This window comes from Chelon labrosus (assembly GCF_963514085.1).
Source record: "Chelon labrosus genome assembly, chromosome: 6".
Taxonomy (NCBI): domain Eukaryota; kingdom Metazoa; phylum Chordata; class Actinopteri; order Mugiliformes; family Mugilidae; genus Chelon; species Chelon labrosus.
Window position 1 is genome coordinate 9,086,981 of NC_140342.1, and position 21,700 is coordinate 9,108,680.

A 21,700-nucleotide genomic window follows, 5' to 3' on the forward strand; every position below is an offset into this window, starting at 1 on the left:
GCTCACATGACAATGTATGCTGATGATACAACAATTTATTTAGCTGAAAGAAATATTGATGGATTAAATAGAAATTTAAGTGAAGAAATGAAGTTGGTTTCCGAGTGGGTTAACTGTAATAGATTAATTTTGAATGTGTCAAAGACAACTAGCATGGTTATTGGATCAAACCATTCGCTGCGTTCAAGTCCAGAGCTTAATGTCATGATTGGTAATCAATTGGTTGAACAAGTTAAAGAGGTGAAATTATTAGGAGTCGTCATAGATTGTACATTATCATGGGATATGCATATTAAGAGGATAATAACCAAAATTGGAAGCATTCTTTTAATGATTAGGAGATGTTCTAAATATCTAACAACACAAATTACTAAACAAGTCATTCAAGCACTGGTTCTGTCTCATATGGATTATTGTGCAGTTGTTTGGTCCAATACCTCACTAACTAACATCAGAAAACTGCAACGGATACAAAATAAAGCAGCACGTGTTGCACTTGTGTGTGGAACAAGGTCGAATGTATGTCGTATGCATGCCAGTCTAGGTTGGCTAGAGGTTAAACATAGAATGTCATATTTGTTGATGGTTTTTCTCAGAAATATTATAACAACTAAAATGCCATACATTTTGTATAAGAAATTATCTTTTAGTTCAAACATACATAATTATTCCACTAGACATGCTGCTGGAGGTTATTTTATCTTACCTAGGGCACTCTCTCAAGGTACGGTATTATATAGAGCCATGAAGGATTGGAATGCCCTTCCAAATGATGTCACACAACAAAGAAATATGGTAAATTTTAAAATGAAATTAAGAGATTATTATTTTGAATGTAATTTCAACCATCAGTAGCCTATTTTTTGTGTATTTTTTGTGTATTTGTAAATTGGGTCCTGATATTCATACTTTGTGGTGGTTCAATGTAGGAGCAGGTAATATATTTTTGTTTTTATGTATTAATGTGTTGTGTGTTAATGCTTTGTAGATGTCATGATGATGGAAAGACCCCAGGAAGAATAGCTGCTGCAAGTCAAACGCTAATGGGGATCTAAATAAACTAAACTAAACTAAACTGCCCTGACTTCAATCGAACAGAAAATCTGAGGACAGAACTCAAGGGTTAGGTTTAGGGTGTGTTCTGTCGGGAGGAGTGAGCTAAAATTCCTGCATCAGATTGTGGAAGGCCACACGTAGCAGACCCAAGTTAAACACTTTAAAAGCATGTACGGTCATTTTAGATTTCTTCACAAACAGCGGCACCAAACAGTAGCATGTAATGATTTAAAATTCCATGCAGACAATTAATACAAATCAATACGTCTTGGCCCTTTTGCATCTTCTGGATCATTTTGCATTTGTCAGTTTTCATTTTTTCTTTTGTTGTTGAAGCTCATGTCCTCCTGACCTCTTGGTTTGTGGGTCTGTTGCCATTCGCTCTTGGTACTTGGCACCAGAATGATTACCTTTATATCCACCGATCAGCCACAAAATTAAAATCACCAGCCTAATGTTGCGTAGGTCTCCCTTGTGCCACCAAACCTGTTATATCCAGAGTTGTTATAATCTCTGCTAACCTGTACGGACAGGTTAGCAGAGATTATGAGCTTTTGGGTTGAGGGAAGGGAGCTCTGTGGATTGTTCCACTACATCAGGCAAATACTTGATCTGTTTGTGACCTGTGAAGCTTAGAGGACGGGTCAACACCTTGTGCTATTTTTCATGTTTTTTGAGCCATTCCTGGGCAGTTTTTGTGATGCAGCAGGACGCATTGTCCTGACAGAAGATGCCACTGCTCGAGTGTTGTTGCTCCGGGGCGTGGGTGCCTGGTGAACAACAATGTTTAGGTGGGGTGAGTGGTACGTGACTAAGTACATTACATGAATTCCAGGTTTCCCATAAGAACACTGAATTTTAACAAGAAGATAAATGTCATTTACTTCCCCTGTCAGGGGTTTTAATGTTGTGGCAGATCGGTGTACACTACGTGGGTACATTTCATGAACCAGCTGTGGTAAAGGCTAAAATACAGCCCTTGGATAATTGTTATGAAATCAAGAAGAAAGCAGGCTGAAGTAAAAACTGCGTAGCCATTTTAATGAAGAGTTTGATACATTTGAAAAATCCATTGAAATCACAGCTACACGTCAACTGAACTCTCTGTTACACATTATTATCATAATGACATGGGCACTAAATTAGGCCAGTATTTTGCAGAAGGCATTTCTACCAATATCAAATGAACACTTCACAAAAACAATGTTTTTAACATCATAAGTGCACAGATGAAAATATACATATATATATATATAAAAAGGATGAAACATCATCTACAGTACAAAATATGTTACAACATATTCAGGCAATCAAATTTGACTTTACTCTTGATATGCGTTTCGAAGGCTTTTGTATGTTACTAGAGTTGAGACCAAAAGCAGAACATGAGGCACGATTCTCAAAGACAAGGCAACACCAGCCCAGCAAATGGAAGCATATCGACCTCGCTTGGCCTTTGTGTTGATATTTAACTGACACTTTAACATTGTGTACCATTTTCCATAACAGCGTCTTACTAAGAAGTGCCCGCTGTGGCTCACTTCCCAAGGTTATTCAGAGCACAGTCGTTTACTTTGATCTGAATTATATAGAACCTGTGCATTAACACAATGAGTACATTGTGTGTACAACATGTATAGAAACGGGAACCGGGCAAAGGTTCCTCTGTGATGAATGTATAGATGTACAGATCCCACAGACAGCAAACGCCACAGCTACAATATGGCAAATGTAAGCACCTATTTGAGGAAGTGGTGGGCAGTGATGAGGATGACAGTTCATATTAAAGAAACATGCAAACAGACAAACTAGAGCTAAAACGACTTGTCGATTAATCAGATAATAGGCTGACAAAATAAATGAAAGTGTCTTAAATGGAATATCTTTGGATTAAACTGTTAGTCAAATCAATAAAAAAACACTGGACAGGCTGCCTCCCTCTTTTACCATTTTCTATCGTCCAATTAATCGATAATAACCGTTAGCTAGTTACAGCTAGCGGTCCACATACAAACCACAGACTGTGTATAAAACATAGACATAGCCACAGTTATGTCATCCACTGGTTTGTGGACTCCAGTCTGGTTTTTGGCCGTCACCGTCACCGTCTTGCTTTTTTTTTTTAGTTTTTTTTTTTAGGGCCAGACGTGACCACATTTAAACAAGAGGGAGGAGCTGGGGAGGAGCGAGGGGTAAACATGTCTTCAAAAGGTATGTGTATTTAAGATGTGCCGTTTAAAAGGTAACAGCCATTTGTAATGAGAACACCACCGCTAGGCCACCAATGGCGCCTAGAAGCCACACAGGCTAACCGTTCAACAAGACAGCAGGGGCAGATCAGACATGTCAATCCAGACCGGCACTCGTCCCAAACATACTTCGCTTTGAGACCTAATATCTACTTAATAGTGGAATTATTTTAAAGGGACCACCTGCACACTGACCAGAAGAAGTGACTTTACAAAATGCCTTCTTGATGACAATGAGAGAAGATTTCTGATGGAACGATTTTTGATCCGGGAGTTTGTGCTGAGTTCACTTGTAATTCTCAGCAGCTACATCCATCTTTAATATACAGTCTATGTTACAAGCACATATACGTACATGCCAATGAAACTGAATGAATTTGTTGTTTAGCTACAACGTATTTTTGCAGAGAGACTATGTATGCTACTACATATGTATGAATGAAGTAATAACGAACCTTCGATAGACAAACAGGTTTGAATTATTTATATAAATAAACAGGTGCTACTGTCTCATAAGAATATGTTGTGTCTTGTATTTAACAGTATTATGTCTTGCTGTATGTAATAAATCAATGTCTGACAAAGGAGACTTGCTGTTTGGAGCAGCTACAGTAGAAAGAGCTGAACGAATGAAGAGAGTAATACTTTAATACTTTGCTATAAGCAAAGCAGGTTTGATTTTCTCCCTTCATGTGTAGCAGTTGTGTAATGCTCCTGCAATCTTAGCTCAGAGTCCATGGAAGAACAGTACCTCTGGAAGTATTCAGATAAGTTAAAAGTGGACATTACTATGAGTACTAAGAGATGAGGCCGTTACTGAGAAGACCTAAAGAAATCAAAAGGCAGGTCATCTTGGTCCACTTTTAATCTAGACGCACGACATGTGCGCGCGCACACACACACACACCCACACCCACACACACACACACATCCCTCTCATTCTGGGTGTTACATTACAGTCTCCACTTCCTCTTTACACCATAACCCAGCGTCTCTCTTTAGCTCAGCAAGAAAAAGAGGAGGGAAATGAACCCAAATGGACAAAAACTTTCCATACTCACATGACCAGTCTACCAAACTCATAACTCACTCTAACACTTCAGCAGAATCACATGAAGCTGTAAACGTTCAGAAACACTTATTTAAAGTAACACTTGACTGTATTTTCTGGTTGATTTAATGCAGGCTGTGAGCTTTCTCTGTGTTGCTGAGGGCCACATACTTCCCTCAGGCAGTTAACAACAGCAGGGAAGTTAAACAATAAATACAAGATACTGTAATGGGAATTAAATTAGTTTTTTTTAGGCTTTTCCAGCGTGTTACTCGGATCAAATGTATCACCTAGTTCTGCATTCAAAAAAGGCTACACACAAAACATTGGGCTAAATAAAAGCAACAGTATTGGGGAGAACAGGTATTATGTACCAAAATAAGTGAAACCCTGTAACACATCCAATCAGACTAGAGGGAATATAAATAAATTACCTTATTAAATCCATAATATTTTAAATAAAATCACTGATTCAGTCAAAATCTTTTGACTCTGATTTCACAGAATAAAACCTTTAATCTCTAGTTGATGTGTGGATATTAACTTAAATTTGTACCTCAACACTTCTTGCTCAACCAGCTGTCCTCCTTTTAGGGGGAAAGTCCGACAGAAACCTTGGAGACCATCTTGACGACAACGGAACCAGTAAGAATCAACTGTAGTGTAAAGTTGGCACAGGTTATAAGCTGGATTGTTTCCATTGCTTGGCTGCAACTGCTGCTACACGTTCCTGGGGATATTATAGGACATGGTCAGCGGCGGTGCGCTGGGCACAAGGGTTGTGGTCGGGGTGGTTATTTCAGGCGGGTACGGCTGCAGGCCCATCTGCTTGTTGTCATGCAGCTTGCGGACAACGATGCGGCAGAAGTCTTCATTGTGTCTGTGACAGTTGTCCAGAAGCTGGCGGACCTTGGCGGTGCGCGTGGGCTGGTTAACCACCAGTTCATAATCTTCTCGCATGAGCATGGAGCGGGCCAGCAGTGCGTCCAAGCTCTGGTTCAGACAAGCCTCTGTCATCTGGGAGACAATCTCCTCACGCCTTGTCGAGATCCACTGAGCAATGGGACCGTGTGTAGGAGGGGAATGTTGTAGTGGAGGAGAGTAGTCCGCTACAAGAAAGAAGAAATCTATTAAAAACATGTGATTTAATTGCTCTTCTCACCAATTTAAACCCAAATTTAGAAATCATAAATTTGCTTTAAAAGGTCTTTATCACGTTTACAAAAAAGAGAAGAAAAGGTTCAGCCTTTAACAGAAAAAGGAAGAAATATCATTAGGATCCTATATTCTACATATTAGGCATGCAGACTGTAAAAATAGGTGCTTCCAAAATAGGTCAACCACACAATGTCTTCTCAGACACGTACCTTGACTGGTTGTCCCTTGCTGGTGAGGCTGTGGTTTGAGAGTCGTGTTATCCAGCTGAGTCTCATATTCCGTGCCAGGCAGTATGTTTAAATCATTAAAGGGTCGAGCACTCTGGTAGCCGTTCAGATTGTTGCTTACGCAGTTGTCCTTCAGAGACTCTGGAGCCTCCAGAGAAGGAGCGATGAATGATGCTGGAAGCAAATCTACATCAGACAGAGTAGGCAAAGAAGTGTGATGTGTCCATTAAAGCGCATATTACATAGAGACGCACAAAATGTTTTTATCTGGTCTCTGGGTCATGGTGTCTCATTACCTTTAGAAGGTGCAGCGTTGCTGCTGGTAAGGACGGCTGGAAGAGATATATCTGTGTCCTGGGAGGAACAAGACCCAGAGCCTGAGCCAGAGCTCTCCTGCAACAAAACGAATCATAAAGTTTAAATTTAATTTCCATTCAAATGAAATAAGACAGACAATGTTTAAATGTACAAGGGCATGCTCCAGTATCACTGTTTAAGTTCCTTAGGCAGGTAGATTACTCAGACTCTGCTTGTGACTTTTAATTTTTATATTTCTACAGACATCTGAACACATAACATCTGTTAGTAGACAGCATGCTGCCCGGAGTATCCTGAATGTGGGAGGGGATGAGTGGATACCGACCTGCCAGGGCCCGGGTCTGTCCTTCAAGATGTTCAGAGATCCCTGCTCACTCCTCTTCTCACACACTGGCTGAGCTGAACAACAGCCGGACCTCCTCATCAACTGAAGAAGAGACAGGACGACACCAGATATTAACTTACACACCCACCAACCACAACATTAAAACCACCAGCTGGAGAAGTGATGTTCCTGGCCCAGCTGGAACACCCACCTTCACAGGGCAAGCGGTTACAGAAGACGAAGACAGTGGTGAAAGCGCTGACACAGTTTATGTCCATCTTTGGTATCCCAGAGATTATTCAGTCTGATCAGGGGTCTAATTTTTTCCTAAAAGTTGTTTTAGGGGTGTTGAAGGAGTTAAACATCAAATATTCTCAGTCCAGTGTCTGTCATGCTCAGTGACAGGTCTTTTCCTATGATCAGTTAAGAAACAAAACAAATATTCCCTTCTTTCTGTAATTATACTGTACATGTGACTGACAGAACATTGAGGAAGAAAACTACACACTCTCTGGATTAATCATTCATCGAATACACCGCTCGTTGGTTCCTTTTCCTCTCAACTTGGCTCATCCAACTAACAATAGTTTTCTTCTTCAAACACTTTTTAACTGGAAACTATTGTTTCACTCACGTGCAGACACACATAAACACACCAGAACTGAAAAGAGGAAGTGACGGAAAATATGAGGTAAATTCTCTTAGTCATGGTACATTTCAAACTCTCCCAAATTACACACAGGATGACATTTAGGTCCCATCGTTTGTTAAATGATTTTATTCAGCACTGGTGTGCAACTGCGTTCCTGAACAGGGGGATTTCTAAGTCAGTGTGAACAATAGCCAATTCATCCAATGCCACCAGATTTCTTATTATCAGATGACTCAACTAAGGCCTCAACCAACATCCCCAGGCTGATAGCTCAGGGAATTTTGGTTCTCTCGATTCATTCCTTGATTACTTTTGCATTCGTTGTTGCCTACATGAAAAGCTGGTTGGTGTGTTTGTCCAGTCGAGTTATAATGATAATATTATCAGTTTATGGAACTGCTCTGCAGATACAGAAAGGAGTGATGTTGTGACACTTCACGTGATGGATCCAGAGTTCATTTTAAAAGGTGCAGCATGCAGACAGTGTTACAGAATTATTTGATTATGAATGTGGCTGTGTGGTCCAGCCCGTGTACTTTTTACTTACATTTTGGTATTTCAGTTTTAGATTCTAAAACAACATAAAAATAAATTTAAAAGTTTTTATTTTTAATTTAAAACAAAAAACAAAAAAATTATAAACAAGTAAATTCACCATTTGTCCTTTAATATATGAGAAAGAGAACTAAACGAGAAAACAGACGTTATTCGAAGTTTTTGTTCGTGAAGAAGATGACCAAGGAGTTGTTTACAACAGCCCAAGATTTTGTAGTTCCCTTCGAAAAACTTTTCTGTTGGTCAAAAAGAACTACAGACATAACTTTGGAACAATATTCAGATGCAGTTTTAGATTTTCTGACACAAGGTATGTCTTCTGAACATGGAGAAGCACCAGTTTTTTCAGCAAGAAACATCAGACCATGTTGTGCTGAACATGGCCTTACTAAATCACATTAGTAAGAAAATTAAGTCTAATATTTTCATTATACTACAGAATAAAAAATCTAATGAAAGGTTTCTTTTTTATTATTTTTAGGTTTAAAAATAAAAATCAAGTAACAATTGTTTGTCCAGTTTGCGTTTCTGATTTAAAAACGCATGAAATACCAGCAAATGCACATGAACATAGTCAGTATATCCTCTGGTATTTTTCTTTTCAGAAACAGTAAAAAAATGTGTGGTCATTTGATTTGAAAGTTAAAATGGAAATACATGTTGTTTTTCTTTTTTTTATGATCAAAACATAATAAAACCATTTTTAAAAAAATGGCTTGACTTTCATTTTCTATTTCAAGTAAAAAAAAAACAAAAACTAAAAAGTCTGCCTTTTCAGGATGTGGTCATTTACAAGGCAAGAGCTCCACTGCGCTAGTGCCATGCAGACAAATAAATAAAAACGATGTGTAATTGACCACGACGCTTGGACATGGAGTAGTATACTGTGGTCAAATCAGCTGGCGGTGTGTTTTGCGTTAATGGCAACTGATCTGTGTTTACATTAACAGCAATGAGGAGCAGTTGGAAGCGACTGTCATAAACTGTCTCACAAGTACAAGATGATGTTACTGCAATACTCTCCCATTCCCGTATAGCCCAGTACTGAATTGAATCAACACTGACTCAGCAGGCTTGTATACTTATGATGACGTATATGATTAAGAAACAGAAGCATGTTGATTAAAAAACGCAAATAACACGACAATTAACCAACACAACTTCTAACTCCTGTTGATATTCAATTAAGCAGCTTATGTTGAGACACTTATGTTGATGAAATTAGTGTAACTGTGTAATGTTGAGTAATCCAAAGTCACAGTGGATATAAACACAGGTAGTCCTGTCATGACCCTAAAAAGTAAGATTTTTCCATAATTATAAAACACAACTTTTTTTCTTTAAACTTTGCGTGTCTGTTAATGACATTTTAAAAAAAGCTGTATTTCAATTTTCATTTTTGAATTTTAAAATGAAAATCAAACAACCACTTGTTGTTTTTTGTTTTGTTCTTTTAGTTCCCATTCTCTAAAAGGGAATTCTGAATATTAAAACACACACAGGTCCACAGCCACACAGCTGTCATCCCAAAACTGAAATCATAATCTGAGCTGCAGTCTTGTACACCTCCTCCTCTAGCTTTTTTTCCTGGTGCAGACTTTTGCCTGAGCGGACGCAGCTGTGGATGTACTTACTCTGTTTATACAGAATACTGTACAACAGCACAGCTTAGCCTTTCTGTGTCGATCAGGGGAAAGCAAACGATATTCTGAGGTAAAAACAAAACTGACACGACACCAAAGTAGTCTTCAACAAAATCCCCAATGTGATCTTTTGGAGGCTCCACAATAACATAACCTGAAAAATAGAATAAAAAAGAAACTTGACAAGACTCCTGACTGACCTTCGACTTCTTGATCTCCAGCACAGCCTCTAGAAAGTCGATTTCATCGAACTTTCTCACCATGGGTTCCAGCTCAATTAAACACTCTGAAATGACAGTAAACACACCACACTGCTAAATCTAGTGAATGACACAAACAAAATATTTTAACATTTTCATGTAGCTGTTTCAGTAACTTAAACTGTAGGTGAGGCCAGAACATTAACTGATGAATTTGATCAAATATCAAGTTTGTATTTAACTACAATCTACCAAACGTATTTGATCTTGGTCTACTGATTTGGGGTTGGTTCATGACAGATGATGTTTTTGTGAAAGAAAATCCAATGATGTCACAAAAGCTGATAGTCACTGAATTGTGCCTGATTTGCCAGTTATTTTAAAATGGATGTAATCCCATACTATGAAACATGTCAGACTAGTCTGAGTATGTGGAATTTGTAAAATTGTGCTAGAAACCAATTGATACCGATGTTTCTATGCGCTTACTGAGGAAGGAAGGTCGTTCGTCTGGGTTAGCCGTCCAGCCGCAGGTCATTAAGTTGATGAGAGTTTCTCTGCTGGGAATGTCAGCAGACAGACTGTCCACGCTGGTGTCAGGACGCATCCCACGCAGCACACTGAACATGATCTGCATGGGGTTAGTCACCTCTGAACACACACACACACACACCAGTTATTCAAGTGTGAGAGAGTGACACATACCAAAGAGCCGGGAGCTTGACATATTTAAACACAAGTTACCTTCAAACGGTATCTGCCTAGACAGCACCTCCCACATAATGATAGCATAGCTGTAACGTAAATAACAAAGAGAGAAACTGTTAAGGGGAATCAGAGTTACAGAATTGCTTTTAACTGGTAATCCCCTTCAGAGCTGGGGGACTTCTTGACAAGCTAACCAAACTATTTTGAGGAAGGGTGATGACTGATTGACCTGTTGCAACAACACAAACCGTTTGCCCAGAAACTGAAAAGAGAACACGATTCACAGTCCAGGCCATCCTTGACACATGCTCAGCCACAGAGAAAAGGATTTCTTGTTTTAAACTTTTATTACTATTGCCACTCTCTCTCTGACAGATTCCTGGAATCAGACCATTACAGGCTGGTTTTGTCTGGCACGTACAACAGATTTAGTTTTTGGCGCTCGCCCCTGCAATGTTCTCTTCTGGTATGCTAACAATCCCAACTCCATGTTGGTACACTGTCTCACCTTGCCAATCAGGAAAACCTTTTCCCTGCAACACTGATTCTTCTTGTCAACTCTGATTCTATCAGAGTTTAAAAACAATGAAACTGGGTCATCAACAGGTCCCCAAAGTGACAATTTGAGCTTCATGTACTTAAAACACATTTACAATGAACTTCTGTTTTTTTCAACCTGAGTGAGGACGAATGTAAACCATCTTCAGCGACTAGTTTCAGTGATGTGTTGCCTCACCTGTACATATCATGTTTCACATCGGCCCGGCGGCTCCTGGATGGTTCATACTCCTCTGGAGGCATGTAGATCACTGTGCCCCCCATCTCTGTGGTCTTGGACCCTGATCCTTTACTCACAGACAGCTGCCTCCACTTTGAAAGGCCAAAGTCTGCAATCTGAAGAGACGAAAAGCAGAGAATGTGCAAGTGAGGAAGAGCTGACAGAGGAAAGTATACAACGACATATGCTTACATTTCATTTCAATTCTGAAATCTACATTTCATTTTGTTCACTTCAGACCAGTTCATCAATATCAGTGGTGCTACAAGACTACAGGGAGACTGCACTTTTCCTATTACATACTGTACGTTGTTAATTTTTTTAAAAACAGATGAGAAATAGAAGATTATCGACTTATAAAGTACTAAACTAAACAAACAGGTCACAGTATGTGTCATTAATCTGAGGAAGTAATTTGAACTAATCTGTAGTTCTAAGAAACGGTATGCGTAACCACTTCTGTTCCATTTCATGTGCAAAAATTTGAGATTATTTCTGTTGCTGCGCTCACACAGAGTTTCAGGTGACATAAAAAAAAGAACTGGAGCAGAACACATACAAGGAAGCTCAGTAAATGCTCTTTGTTACTCTGTCACTCACACAGCTCCTTTGTCGCGGTTGCATACCTTAACATGAAATTCACCATCCAACAGTATGTTCTGTGTCTTTAGATCATGATGTAACAGAGGTGGGTTCATGTTATGAAGGAAGTTTACCCCAAGGGCAATCTCATACAGAATCCTCAGGCGCAAAGGCCAGGCAAGTACCGGGTACGTGTCCTTCTGTAGGCAGAGGGAACCAACAAGGTAGAAAAGAATTATTACAAGCATCAATGCTGATGGAAAAGATGGGTCACACTGAAACGAAACCACAATGCAATGCAACAGCACAGGATACATGGATGAGAAAACAACAGTAGAGCAAGCGGGAATTTCCCTAGTATGTAGTATCTGTCTGGTGCCCTCACTTTCCTTCACTAACTGTTTTAAAGTTTCATCAGACTGTGAATACTTAAAGTTTTCACTTTTGTTTTGTGGCTTGCTGGCAGGAATTCCATGGGAACACAGTAAACATGAAACATTTCTGCAAACTCTCTTCACAAGGCACAGGGATACAGAAACAGCAGCAGAACAAAGGGACTCTTTCACATCACACCTTTTCGGCAAACGTCCAAAAACAAAAGCTATAAAAGTCAGTCTGTGACATTACCCTTCAAGTCAAATCAAACCACTCTATATGTTGTGTGACAGATCAGTGACATAAAGTTCCTTGTAGCTACCTCGTGGAGCAACAAGTCCAGGGAGCCATTGCTCATAAACTCTGTGACTATGCAGAAGAACTCGGGCTCGTTGCAGATGCCAAAGATCTGGATGATGTAGTTGAACCTGGCTTTGTGAAGCACCTCGGCCTCCTTCAGCAGGCAATTCCTCTCTCTGAAACGCAGCCAGTGACAAATTCAAACAGACTGAAAACAAAACACCAACACAGTGATAATATTTAAGGACGGTGAGTTAAAGGAAGCAAACCAAAGGAATAACCCTTTGCAGTTGACTGCCATCAGTATTTTAAGATGTTAATATATGCCGTGATAATGTAAATGTGCACCAAATCATGTGTAAAAAGGTCAGACTGATCTGAATAGTGACCCGGCTTCCACTGTTACGCATTTGCTCAGAATGACTGATCACTGCATGATTACAGTATATCAAAAGATCATAATATTCTTATCACATCATTACACAGGGTAATGAGCGCTCACTGTGCCCAAAAACAACTCCAAGCTAATAGTTAACAGAATTAATAGAATAGTTCATAAAATGTAGTAACATTATGTGGCTGCCATTAAAGACTGACTTACAAGTCTACAAAGCACTGACTAAATTTAACTCACTCACCCAGAAGTGGCATAATGGCCAGCCCAAACATAATAAGAAATAACAATACAAAGTATGCTTGAGTTAATAAAGAAACCGTGTCTCCATACCCAAGTTATTTACACCACAGGACACTAACAAGTAAATTCAAATTATATGTATTTATGTTGCAGATACGTGTTTAAGAACACGTCATATTTGAGATTTTTAAACTCTGAAGTATAACTGACACCCTCTGAAATCCTCCACTGACTGAGACATTGCTGATCTACAAGTGATCATTTAAAACAGGTTTAAAAGTCTGTCCTCCACTTAAACACCAGGAAGACAGATGGACGGATGCGTTTGAATACAGCTGTTCAAATACAGGTGCAGGCTGACATGTGATCAGAACTGACCTCAATTTAAGATACGTGTCTGACACTGCACAGGAAATTGTGACTTGTCTGTATAATTTTACCGGAACAACACAACCAAAGTTTATGGCTGAATGTGTGTGTGTCGTCTATTAAAAATACTAGACTGCTACACGAAACCATGGGTTACCTTTCTCCAACAGGAGAGTCGAGCTTCAGGCACTTAATGGCCACAGTGGTCCTCCAGTCGGAGTGTTGCGCCTTGAACACGGTGCCGAAGCCCCCCCTGCTCAGGTAGTACAGGTCCGTCAGCTTCTGGTAGGGGATCACTGGTAAGGTGCTGGTCAGGCTGCCTATGTTCACACAGCCCATAGCCGCGTGCGGCTCCATAGCAGTTTGTGAGTCTTTTACTGGAAGTGTCTGTGGATTTATCTTCCTCTAGGTCAGCCACTGAAAGCAGAACTGCCTCTTTTGCTCAACGGAATGAGGAACCTCTCTGTCATCTACCCGCTTGCCATAATGTCGCTGGCTGCTAGCAAGCTAAGCTAACGTTAATGTGGCGGAGATAAACGGTCCAGCCGTTAACGGAAGAAAAACGCCCCCCACACACACAGCGACCGCAGTTAAATGTAGGCGCTTTCACGTCTCCATGTATTCATGATATGGTGCCAGAGAACCAATTGTCAGGAGCTGACTCACAGCCGGACACCTCCGCTGTCATTTAAGGCAGGTGGTTTTGTTGTTGCTAATGACGACCCACTTCCGGGTTTTGCGTGATGCGTTCAGGCACCCACGTTTATTTCTCTTCTTAATCAGATATTTATTTTCCAGACAGACACATGCGTCTATTCAAAATTTGAATGCAACACTTATACAGAGGCAAGTCCAGAAATGACGACGGAGAGTCCACGTGCTCTTTGAATAACTATAACATCCGTCGGGACCCCAGAATCCACATTTAGTTTCACTTTCGCCGGACACCCTTTCCTATGAATAAACTGAGTTGTAAACATTGGTGGTTTCGACACGTGGGAATTTCCCAGACCAGGGGCTTTCCTACGGATATGTTGTTAATGTGACTACGTTTAAAATAATAATAATGGAGATCAATTAGGAGAATTAGAGGACCTTATACAGACGAACAAAAAGAGTGATATCAATACTTTGTTTTAAATTTAGGTATAAAGGGTTTGCACTGTCATTAAGTGTTTGCAGGTTTGTTGATGGGACACACAGTGAAGCACATGACTGTGCCTTGTACTCTTGTAATCTGAACCCCTTGTAAAGCAGAGGGTGTTAACTATATAGTCTATGGTGTCAGCAAATCAGGTAGCATGCTATAACTACTGCTGCGTAGATATCACACTACTTACCTTACCTTGTGTTTCTGATGAGCCAGCAAGACTATCAACAAGACAATTCCTCTACAGCTCGGTTAAGAAAACTTAGATGGCAGACTGATGGTTCCTTAATTTTTGCAGGTCTGGCACACAGGAATATTTTGCACTGATCTGGTGTAAGTAGATTACACTGTGTGTGTGCTTGCGTGTTCCTGTGTTTGTATGATTTCATTTTATGTGTTTGCTGACTGACTGTAGGCTGCCTCACCAACACAGATGGCAATCCCTTTTGTACCAGTCCCCTTTCCAGTGGACTGGTTTGAAACCAACAGACGGTCCCCCACACTCACTAACTCTTCATCAACAAAATGTGAGTCCTCACCCCCAGAAGGAATTTCTTTGGTAAGAGGACATGGACGCTGGAGTGGTGCAGCTGGAGGCCCTACTCTTGATGAGAGCTGTAGTAGAGGAGGCAGGTTGGAAGGGACATCCACACTGAGGGAGTGTGAGGGGAACTATGTGGACAGCTGGGAGGAGAGACCCATCACTCCAACACTGACGGGCCATGAGACCCTGGAGGAGAGGGCAAAGTTCACGGTAAGGATTTAAAGAATCTGGCATTTCTGCACGAAGTAAATCAAACTCTATCATACTTCATCATAGGAAAAGTAAGGAATTCATGATGACTAAAAACACAAGACAGTTTTAAGTAAGACTTCATTTGCAGATTAGAATATATGTAAAATGCATAAGTGTGCATAATCTCAGTATTATTCATATTGTGGGGAACTAAATCTGTTGACTTTTAAAACATGGAAACATAATTAAATCAAAGGTTTGGTTAATTTTGGATTTAGGAAAGTAGCTGTTACATTTAAAATCAGACTAAGTTGCCCGGAAAAGGAAAAGATGTGTCTAAAGATTTAGATTTGTCTAAATAAATAAATAAATATTTCGAAACACTAACTAGAGGTGATATCCTACCAATGCTTTTTACCCTCTCAGGACACTCAACTGTTGGTATATTTGTGAGTAACAAACCTTGTTGTGAGGAGATGTTGGCTGTTTCAGGGTCAAGACTTGGCTTTAGGGTGAAGGCTTTACTTAGGTTTAGGTTAGGTTCAGTCACTTGGCTGAGGTGATTGGTTAGAGTAAGGAGACTAGGGAATGTTTTAATGAATGTCCTCACAAATGCAGTAATTCCAAATGTGTGTGAGTGTGTGTGTTGACTCCACAATAAAGCAATTCAGTCACAGTCATGTGTGAGAGCATGTGAATATATTTTGCAACATCAGCTGAGTTTGAAATTCCCCATTTTCAGGAGGAATAAGAGCAAAGTACGTCACACGGGGGTCCTCAAGGGGGGGCCCCTGAGTGACGTAGGCCATTTTTTACAGTTTTTCTCAGTTGCTAAAACACTAAAATCCATTGGCTGAAGAAAGTTCTCAGTTGCTTGAACTCATTAAGCTAACTGTTCAGTCTGTTGTCAATACCTTAAACCATTTCACATGGTTTAGCAAAACTCTAAACACATTCTCATTCTTAAAACACATTCTGCACTCTAATGCACATGTCATCCATACTGGTAAACACAAGTGGCAACAATTACATATAAAGAGAGCAGAAATGTCATTGATTGAACACAATCAGTCAAAATTGATTTCACTTCTTTCAAATGATGTGACAACCAATATAAGCCAGTTCAGAGAGCAAACAGGTCGTTGAAGGTGGGAATGAGAAAGTGTGAGAATGGGCAGAAGAATTTATGTGAGAGGACGAGGACGAGTGCATATGCGAGGTGGGGGACGAGGAGAAAGAGGAGGAGGGCAAGAAAGAGAAAGAGGAGGACGAAGAGGAAGAGGAAGACAAAGAGTGGAAATATCCGATGAAATTCGAGCAACAATCATAGACCATGTTGTTGGCTGTATATGGTACAATAAACAAATTGTATGGCCCTGAACATTGTGCTTTCCATTTGTTTTCAGTACTGACTGCTCAATAGATTTCGACTGGTTACAGGTTCATATCATCAAAGAACAAGAATTACAGTATCACAGAGATAAAGTTTTTGAGATGCAGGGTACAGCACTGTAAAAATAAGGGTACAAGAAGGAGGAAGAACAAAAAAAAAATGCAAAGAGCAAAACACAGTAATTTCTGATCAGTTTTGAGCTTTTTGTATAATGACAGAAACATATGAAATTTGTTTTGAGATTAAAAATGTACTTCTCCCTGAGAACTATATGTTTTGAACAATGTGTTTTCTATTTTTTGGTGTATTGTTTACTGACTGCTTGATACTGTATGTAATTTTGAGCAATTTGTTTATTACTTGAGAGCAGTGTTTGATTTTGAGCACAGGTAAAACTGTTTTGAGGCCAAAGTTTCATTTTGGGCACACGTATTTTGCAAGAGGAGTCAGAGGTTTTCTAAATCATGCTTGAAGCTGAGGTTTTGTGTTTAAGGTTTTGAGAAAATGGAGCAAGGTTTCAGAAATTGTGTTTTAGCAATTGAGAAAAACTGTAATCTAAAGTGGTATTGTATATCAGTTAATTATGATTGTTCATCTTCAAATGCAACAATTGCACCAAATGCTGATGCTAGACTTTGGCAAAACCGTCTCACTTCAAACAGTCTACTGCAAGAGAAGTGAAAGGCAGGAGCCAGAAAAAAGGGAGGTAAAACAGCTGTTTCATTTCAAAATAAAAGATTTTACGACCACAGTTTGCCCTCTGTGTTCAGGTTCAGTACTGCTCTGTGATGTTCCCAGATGTCAAGATTAAAATAGTTATTTTACTGGCTGGAATTAAACAATTGTTGAAAACTAATTGTGAACTATTCCAGTAAACCATCAGATAAAGTTAAAGTTGTCTTTTATTGTGAAAGTATAATGAAGACTTCAATAACCTTAAACATACATATGTTTTAAACCTCACTGAGAAAGTATTGCACAGTGATTAGGGTGTGTTAAATGTTTAGATATCAGACAGACAATCTCAATAACCATGCACATGTTTATGTCTCCAGTCATTACACTGGATGTATTAGAAGAGGAAGGGGGATTGGGTACTCTGTATTATTTGTGTCCACACACACGAGCTCCTTTAAGTGGCGAAGAGACCGAGTGCAGCTCACCACATGTTCCTCCGTTCTAACCCCACACCTCAGCGATCTGTGTTGTAGGTTTACAAGATCCTGGTAACTGGGAGTCGAGGAGACAGCTGGGTGATCTTCAGAAGATACACTGACTTCTGCAGGCTCGCTGACAAGGTGAGAGCCCATTATTCACCTCAGCAGCAACACTTTAGTGCAGTGTCCCCATTAGATTGTGAACTGACATGCTGTGAAAAGCTCACAGGGCCTTAATGATGGACGAGGGCAAATTATAGCAGAGAAATATGTTAACACCAATAAAAAGTGGCACAGATGTTGTTAACTGACCATTATTTCTTTTTTTCTGTGATTCATCTCAGGGGAAGCATTTTTATTTATTTTTTATTTTTTTACACATAAAGTTCAATGGACAGTTTCAGGGCCCCAGCGGGGTTACGGCAGTTTGCTGTTTCATAACATCTGCTTCAGTTTAGTGCACACAGCACACATTCAATCTTTATGGAGTCCATCGACGCCTCACTGTGTCGTGAGTGCTGTGAGTTGTGGCATCAGGAACAACCAACACATTTGACTCTTGCGATATTGTCGCCGTGGTGGTTCTGTTTTTTGATTCCTCACTTTTTTGTCTGTCACTTTGCCGCAGCTTAAAGATCTGTTTCCCAGACTCCGTCTAGCGCTGCCTCCTAAGCGCTGGCTGAAAGACAACTATGATGAGGAGTTTCTAGAAGAGCGCCAGATCGGACTGCAGAACTTTCTGCAGAACTTAACGTTACACGAAGATGTCATCAGAAGGTGTGTTGTGACTTTTTCCCCCCAGAGATTAGACTGATCCATGCCTGATTATTGACTTTCAGTTAATCCTTTTGCTCCCTAGTAAAGCTGTGAGACGCTTTCTGTGTTTGGTTGACCCTCTGTGTCTGTTTGACAGTCTGGAGGAAAGTCGGGTGAGTTAATTTTCTTCACAACAATATAGTTTCAAGGGCTAAATGTCCAGACTGTTGTCTGGCTCAGACACTGGCTGCTTCTGGTTGAAGTACAGGCGTTTTGCGAGACTCTGGAAGAAACTAACCACCGTCTTCAGAGGGAACTCTTGGAAAAACAAAGAGAAGCTGACACATTGAGGAAGACTCTGGAGAAGAGGGAGATCCGCTTCGACCTGCTGGCGAAGAAAGTCAAGTAAAAACTGTTTTTGTTTTTGCACAGTTAGAAAACCGGTAGGGGTGTTACATGGGTTGTCCACTGTTCTGAAAAGATTTCCTCGCACACAGATCCCTGGCACTTTCTTCTGAGAGCTATGAGACAACAGCGACGGCCGCCGTGCACAGAGAAGGACACACAGATGTGAATGGATTTAAACAAGAACTCAGATATGGTGGCGAAGCTGAAAGCAGAGAGTATTCTATCACAGAGAACAAATGAAACATCTCTAACTACTGCAGCAGCTGATGTCTCTGATGCTGATCGTCATCAGGTTTTTACCTTTGCTACAGTTTTCACCTCTAGGTGAGAGTGAGACGTGCCAGTGAAATGCCACGGTTAATCACCAGAGGACAACAACGTCGTCACTGGAACAGCTGTTTCACCTTGAAATTGCAGGACATACGGAATTCACAAAAGTAAACTCACACACGCAGAGGGTCAGAACAGAAATGGAGGAGAGAGAAACAGATGAAATCTAATGTAACGCCTTGTAGAGTGATGCTGCATGTGTTATGCTGAGCCTGAATCTGATTGGTTTGAATGTGATCACTGGATAAAGCAGTTTGCTGTTTCATTAAAATATATCAGCCATAAGAACCTCAAACATTGTCCCTGTATATTATCTTGCTCTTGAAAGAGAAGAGTGTGCAAATAGTTATTTTTGTGTGAAATAATCTAAAGGAGGTTCTTGATTTTTAATGTTCTGTGGTTGTGCAAAAGGAAAAACCTGCGACCAGAAGGTGGCACTGTAATACAATAACACTTTCCCAAAGAAAATGATCTGCATCTGACTGAAAGCTCTCTGGTAAAAGCCCTCTGGTAACCTGATGTCCTGTTCTTATCTCGCTCAAGGACATCTCTGTAAGCCTTGAGTGCACGGAAAAAGCAGAGGAAAGATGTTTTCCTCTCTGGTAGTGAATCACAGCTCAATCAATAAAAAAGGGTTGTGGGTTTGTGTGTGTGTGTGCGTGTGTGGGTGTGTGTGTGTGTGTGTGTGAGAGAGAGAGAGAGAGAGAGAGACGACCAAAGAGGCGTCCACATCGTAACAATGACACAAAATCCAGTAAAAAAAAAAAAAAAAAAAAAGGGCAAGGATAAAAATGAATATGAAGATAGCTTGTGGAAATTATGTTTCCTAGCAGTAAAGCTTTAATGAGTGGCAAGAAAACTCAAGTCCAGCTGCCTTTGTTTTATCTGTTTTTAGATGTACAACAGTCTAGGTGATTGGGTAACTTCACAGATACTCTGAAGCATAGTAACTAGTGAAAAGCTAATGTGAGATAACCACCTTTTTTTTGTTTGTATTGACAGTAGCTGATTGTGTCTTATTCCTCAAGAAAATATGTCACAGCACAATCGAAAGGTTTATGGCACCGAACTTTAATAAGTTGCTATTTCATTCATTCATTCATTCATCTTCTGTAACCGCTTATTCCTGTTAAGGGTCACAGGGGTCTGCTGGAGCCTATCCCAGCTGTCATCGGGCGAGAGGCAGGGTACACCCTGGACAGGTCTCCAGTCTATCACAGGGCTAACACAGAGAGACAGACAACCATGTCTTTGGATGGTGGGAGGAAGCCGGAGTACCCGGAGGGAACCCACGCAGACACAAGGAGAACATGGAAACTCCACACAGAAAGGCCCAGTCGGCCCATGGATTCGAACCCGGGACCTTCTCGCTTTTGATCGTATTTTATCTTATTTTATTTCTTGCTGGTATACTACTGAGTAAAACTAAACTGGATTTCTGGATTCAGATGTTTTCCAGTGAAGTGTTTTGGCTCTGCAGACAGCAGTGCTGGTAGGTTAACCAACACCTTGATCCAAAACTACTGGATGGATTGTCAGAGCATTTTCTACAGACTGTCAATTATCCCCGGTGAATGAATCCCACTGACTTTTCCTCTAATTCTAACATCAATCTGATACTTTTGGTTTTATGAGAGTAACTTTATGAGTACACCGTATACCCAGTAAGCTCTCTGCAACGAATACTTTCCAACAATGATGTATCCATTATGTATCCACAGATGGCTTCTGCCAAATCTGATGCACCCATCTTTTCCTTTTCTTTAAAAGGATTAATGTAAGCGCATGCTGTCCTTAAACGGAATGAAGAAAGAAAGAATTAGTTTTATTTGCGACCTATCTCCTATGGATCATGTATAACTTAGTATCATGCACTCTTGTTTGTATCATGTTTATATGCTTGATCAGGATCCGAGTTATATGCTTCCTACTGCTGCTCTCCTCCTTTCTCCTCCCTTCTCTTCTCTCGCTCTTGTTTCTGTCCCAACTTCTGATCAAGGTTTCTTCCTGTCACCTTAGTGCTTGCCCAAAGAGTTTCAGGCTCTGGGTTTTGTACAGTGTCTTTAGATATTATGGATCGTTATTGATGCTATATAAATTAAATTGGTACTGGATAGGTTTCTATGTAATTTGCTCTCGAGATTTAAGCTGCTTATATGATCGCCAATGACCATTTTGATAACCTCCTCTGTTAATTTGTCCAGTACTTGGTTTATAGCGAAATGTCTGCAAAACTAATGACATAATGTCACATTATGTATTATACCAGCAACAAAGGACACCAGAAGACATTGGGTCATCTCAAGTACTTAGCTACCAGCTGCCCATTACAGGTACATTCAGCTTAATCAAATCTCTGCATGTCCCATCTGATTACACTTGTAATAAAAGCCCTCTGCAGCTGGGCTGTATTCACAGACAGTAAGTATAATACATGGCACAAAATAAATTTCAAAGATGTCATTCGTTTTCAAAACAAATATATTAGTAGTAGGATTATTATGTCAGTTCTGTTGAACTGAAATTGCTGCAGAAACGTGTGAAGAATCACGTACTTGGAGCCAGACCCACCACATGTGCAGCAGTG

General features: G+C 40.2%; 2 protein-coding genes across 3 annotated transcripts; one reads left to right on the plus strand and one right to left on the minus strand.

Moving 5' to 3' along the window:
* Window positions 1-1,737: 1,737 nt before the first annotated feature.
* Window positions 1,738-13,912, minus strand: ripk2 (receptor-interacting serine-threonine kinase 2). Of its 2 annotated transcripts, none has more exons than XM_084546772.1 (11): window positions 13,341-13,912; window positions 12,200-12,353; window positions 11,547-11,702; window positions 10,879-11,036; window positions 10,179-10,228; window positions 9,924-10,085; window positions 9,435-9,520; window positions 6,385-6,486; window positions 6,038-6,134; window positions 5,724-5,915; window positions 1,738-5,465 (listed from the first exon to the last, which is right to left on the minus strand). In XM_084546772.1, exons 1-11 carry the CDS (start codon window positions 13,538-13,540, stop codon window positions 5,077-5,079), a joined length of 1,746 nt encoding a protein of 581 aa, XP_084402898.1. In that variant the 5' UTR covers window positions 13,541-13,912; the 3' UTR covers window positions 1,738-5,076. The 2 variants fall into 2 exon arrangements, with proteins under 2 accessions (XP_084402898.1, XP_084402897.1); XM_084546771.1 differs by having other exon boundaries at window positions 5,724-5,927.
* Window positions 13,913-14,607: 695 nt separating this feature from the next.
* LOC311489151 (sorting nexin-16-like) lies at window positions 14,608-19,666 on the plus strand. Its single transcript, XM_084546100.1, has 6 exons — window positions 14,608-15,087; window positions 17,674-17,760; window positions 18,248-18,396; window positions 18,479-18,548; window positions 18,644-18,780; window positions 18,873-19,666. The coding sequence occupies exons 1-6, from the start codon at window positions 14,767-14,769 to the stop codon at window positions 19,021-19,023; spliced, it is 915 nt and encodes a 304-aa protein (XP_084402226.1). The 5' UTR covers window positions 14,608-14,766; the 3' UTR covers window positions 19,024-19,666.
* Window positions 19,667-21,700: the final 2,034 nt, after the last annotated feature.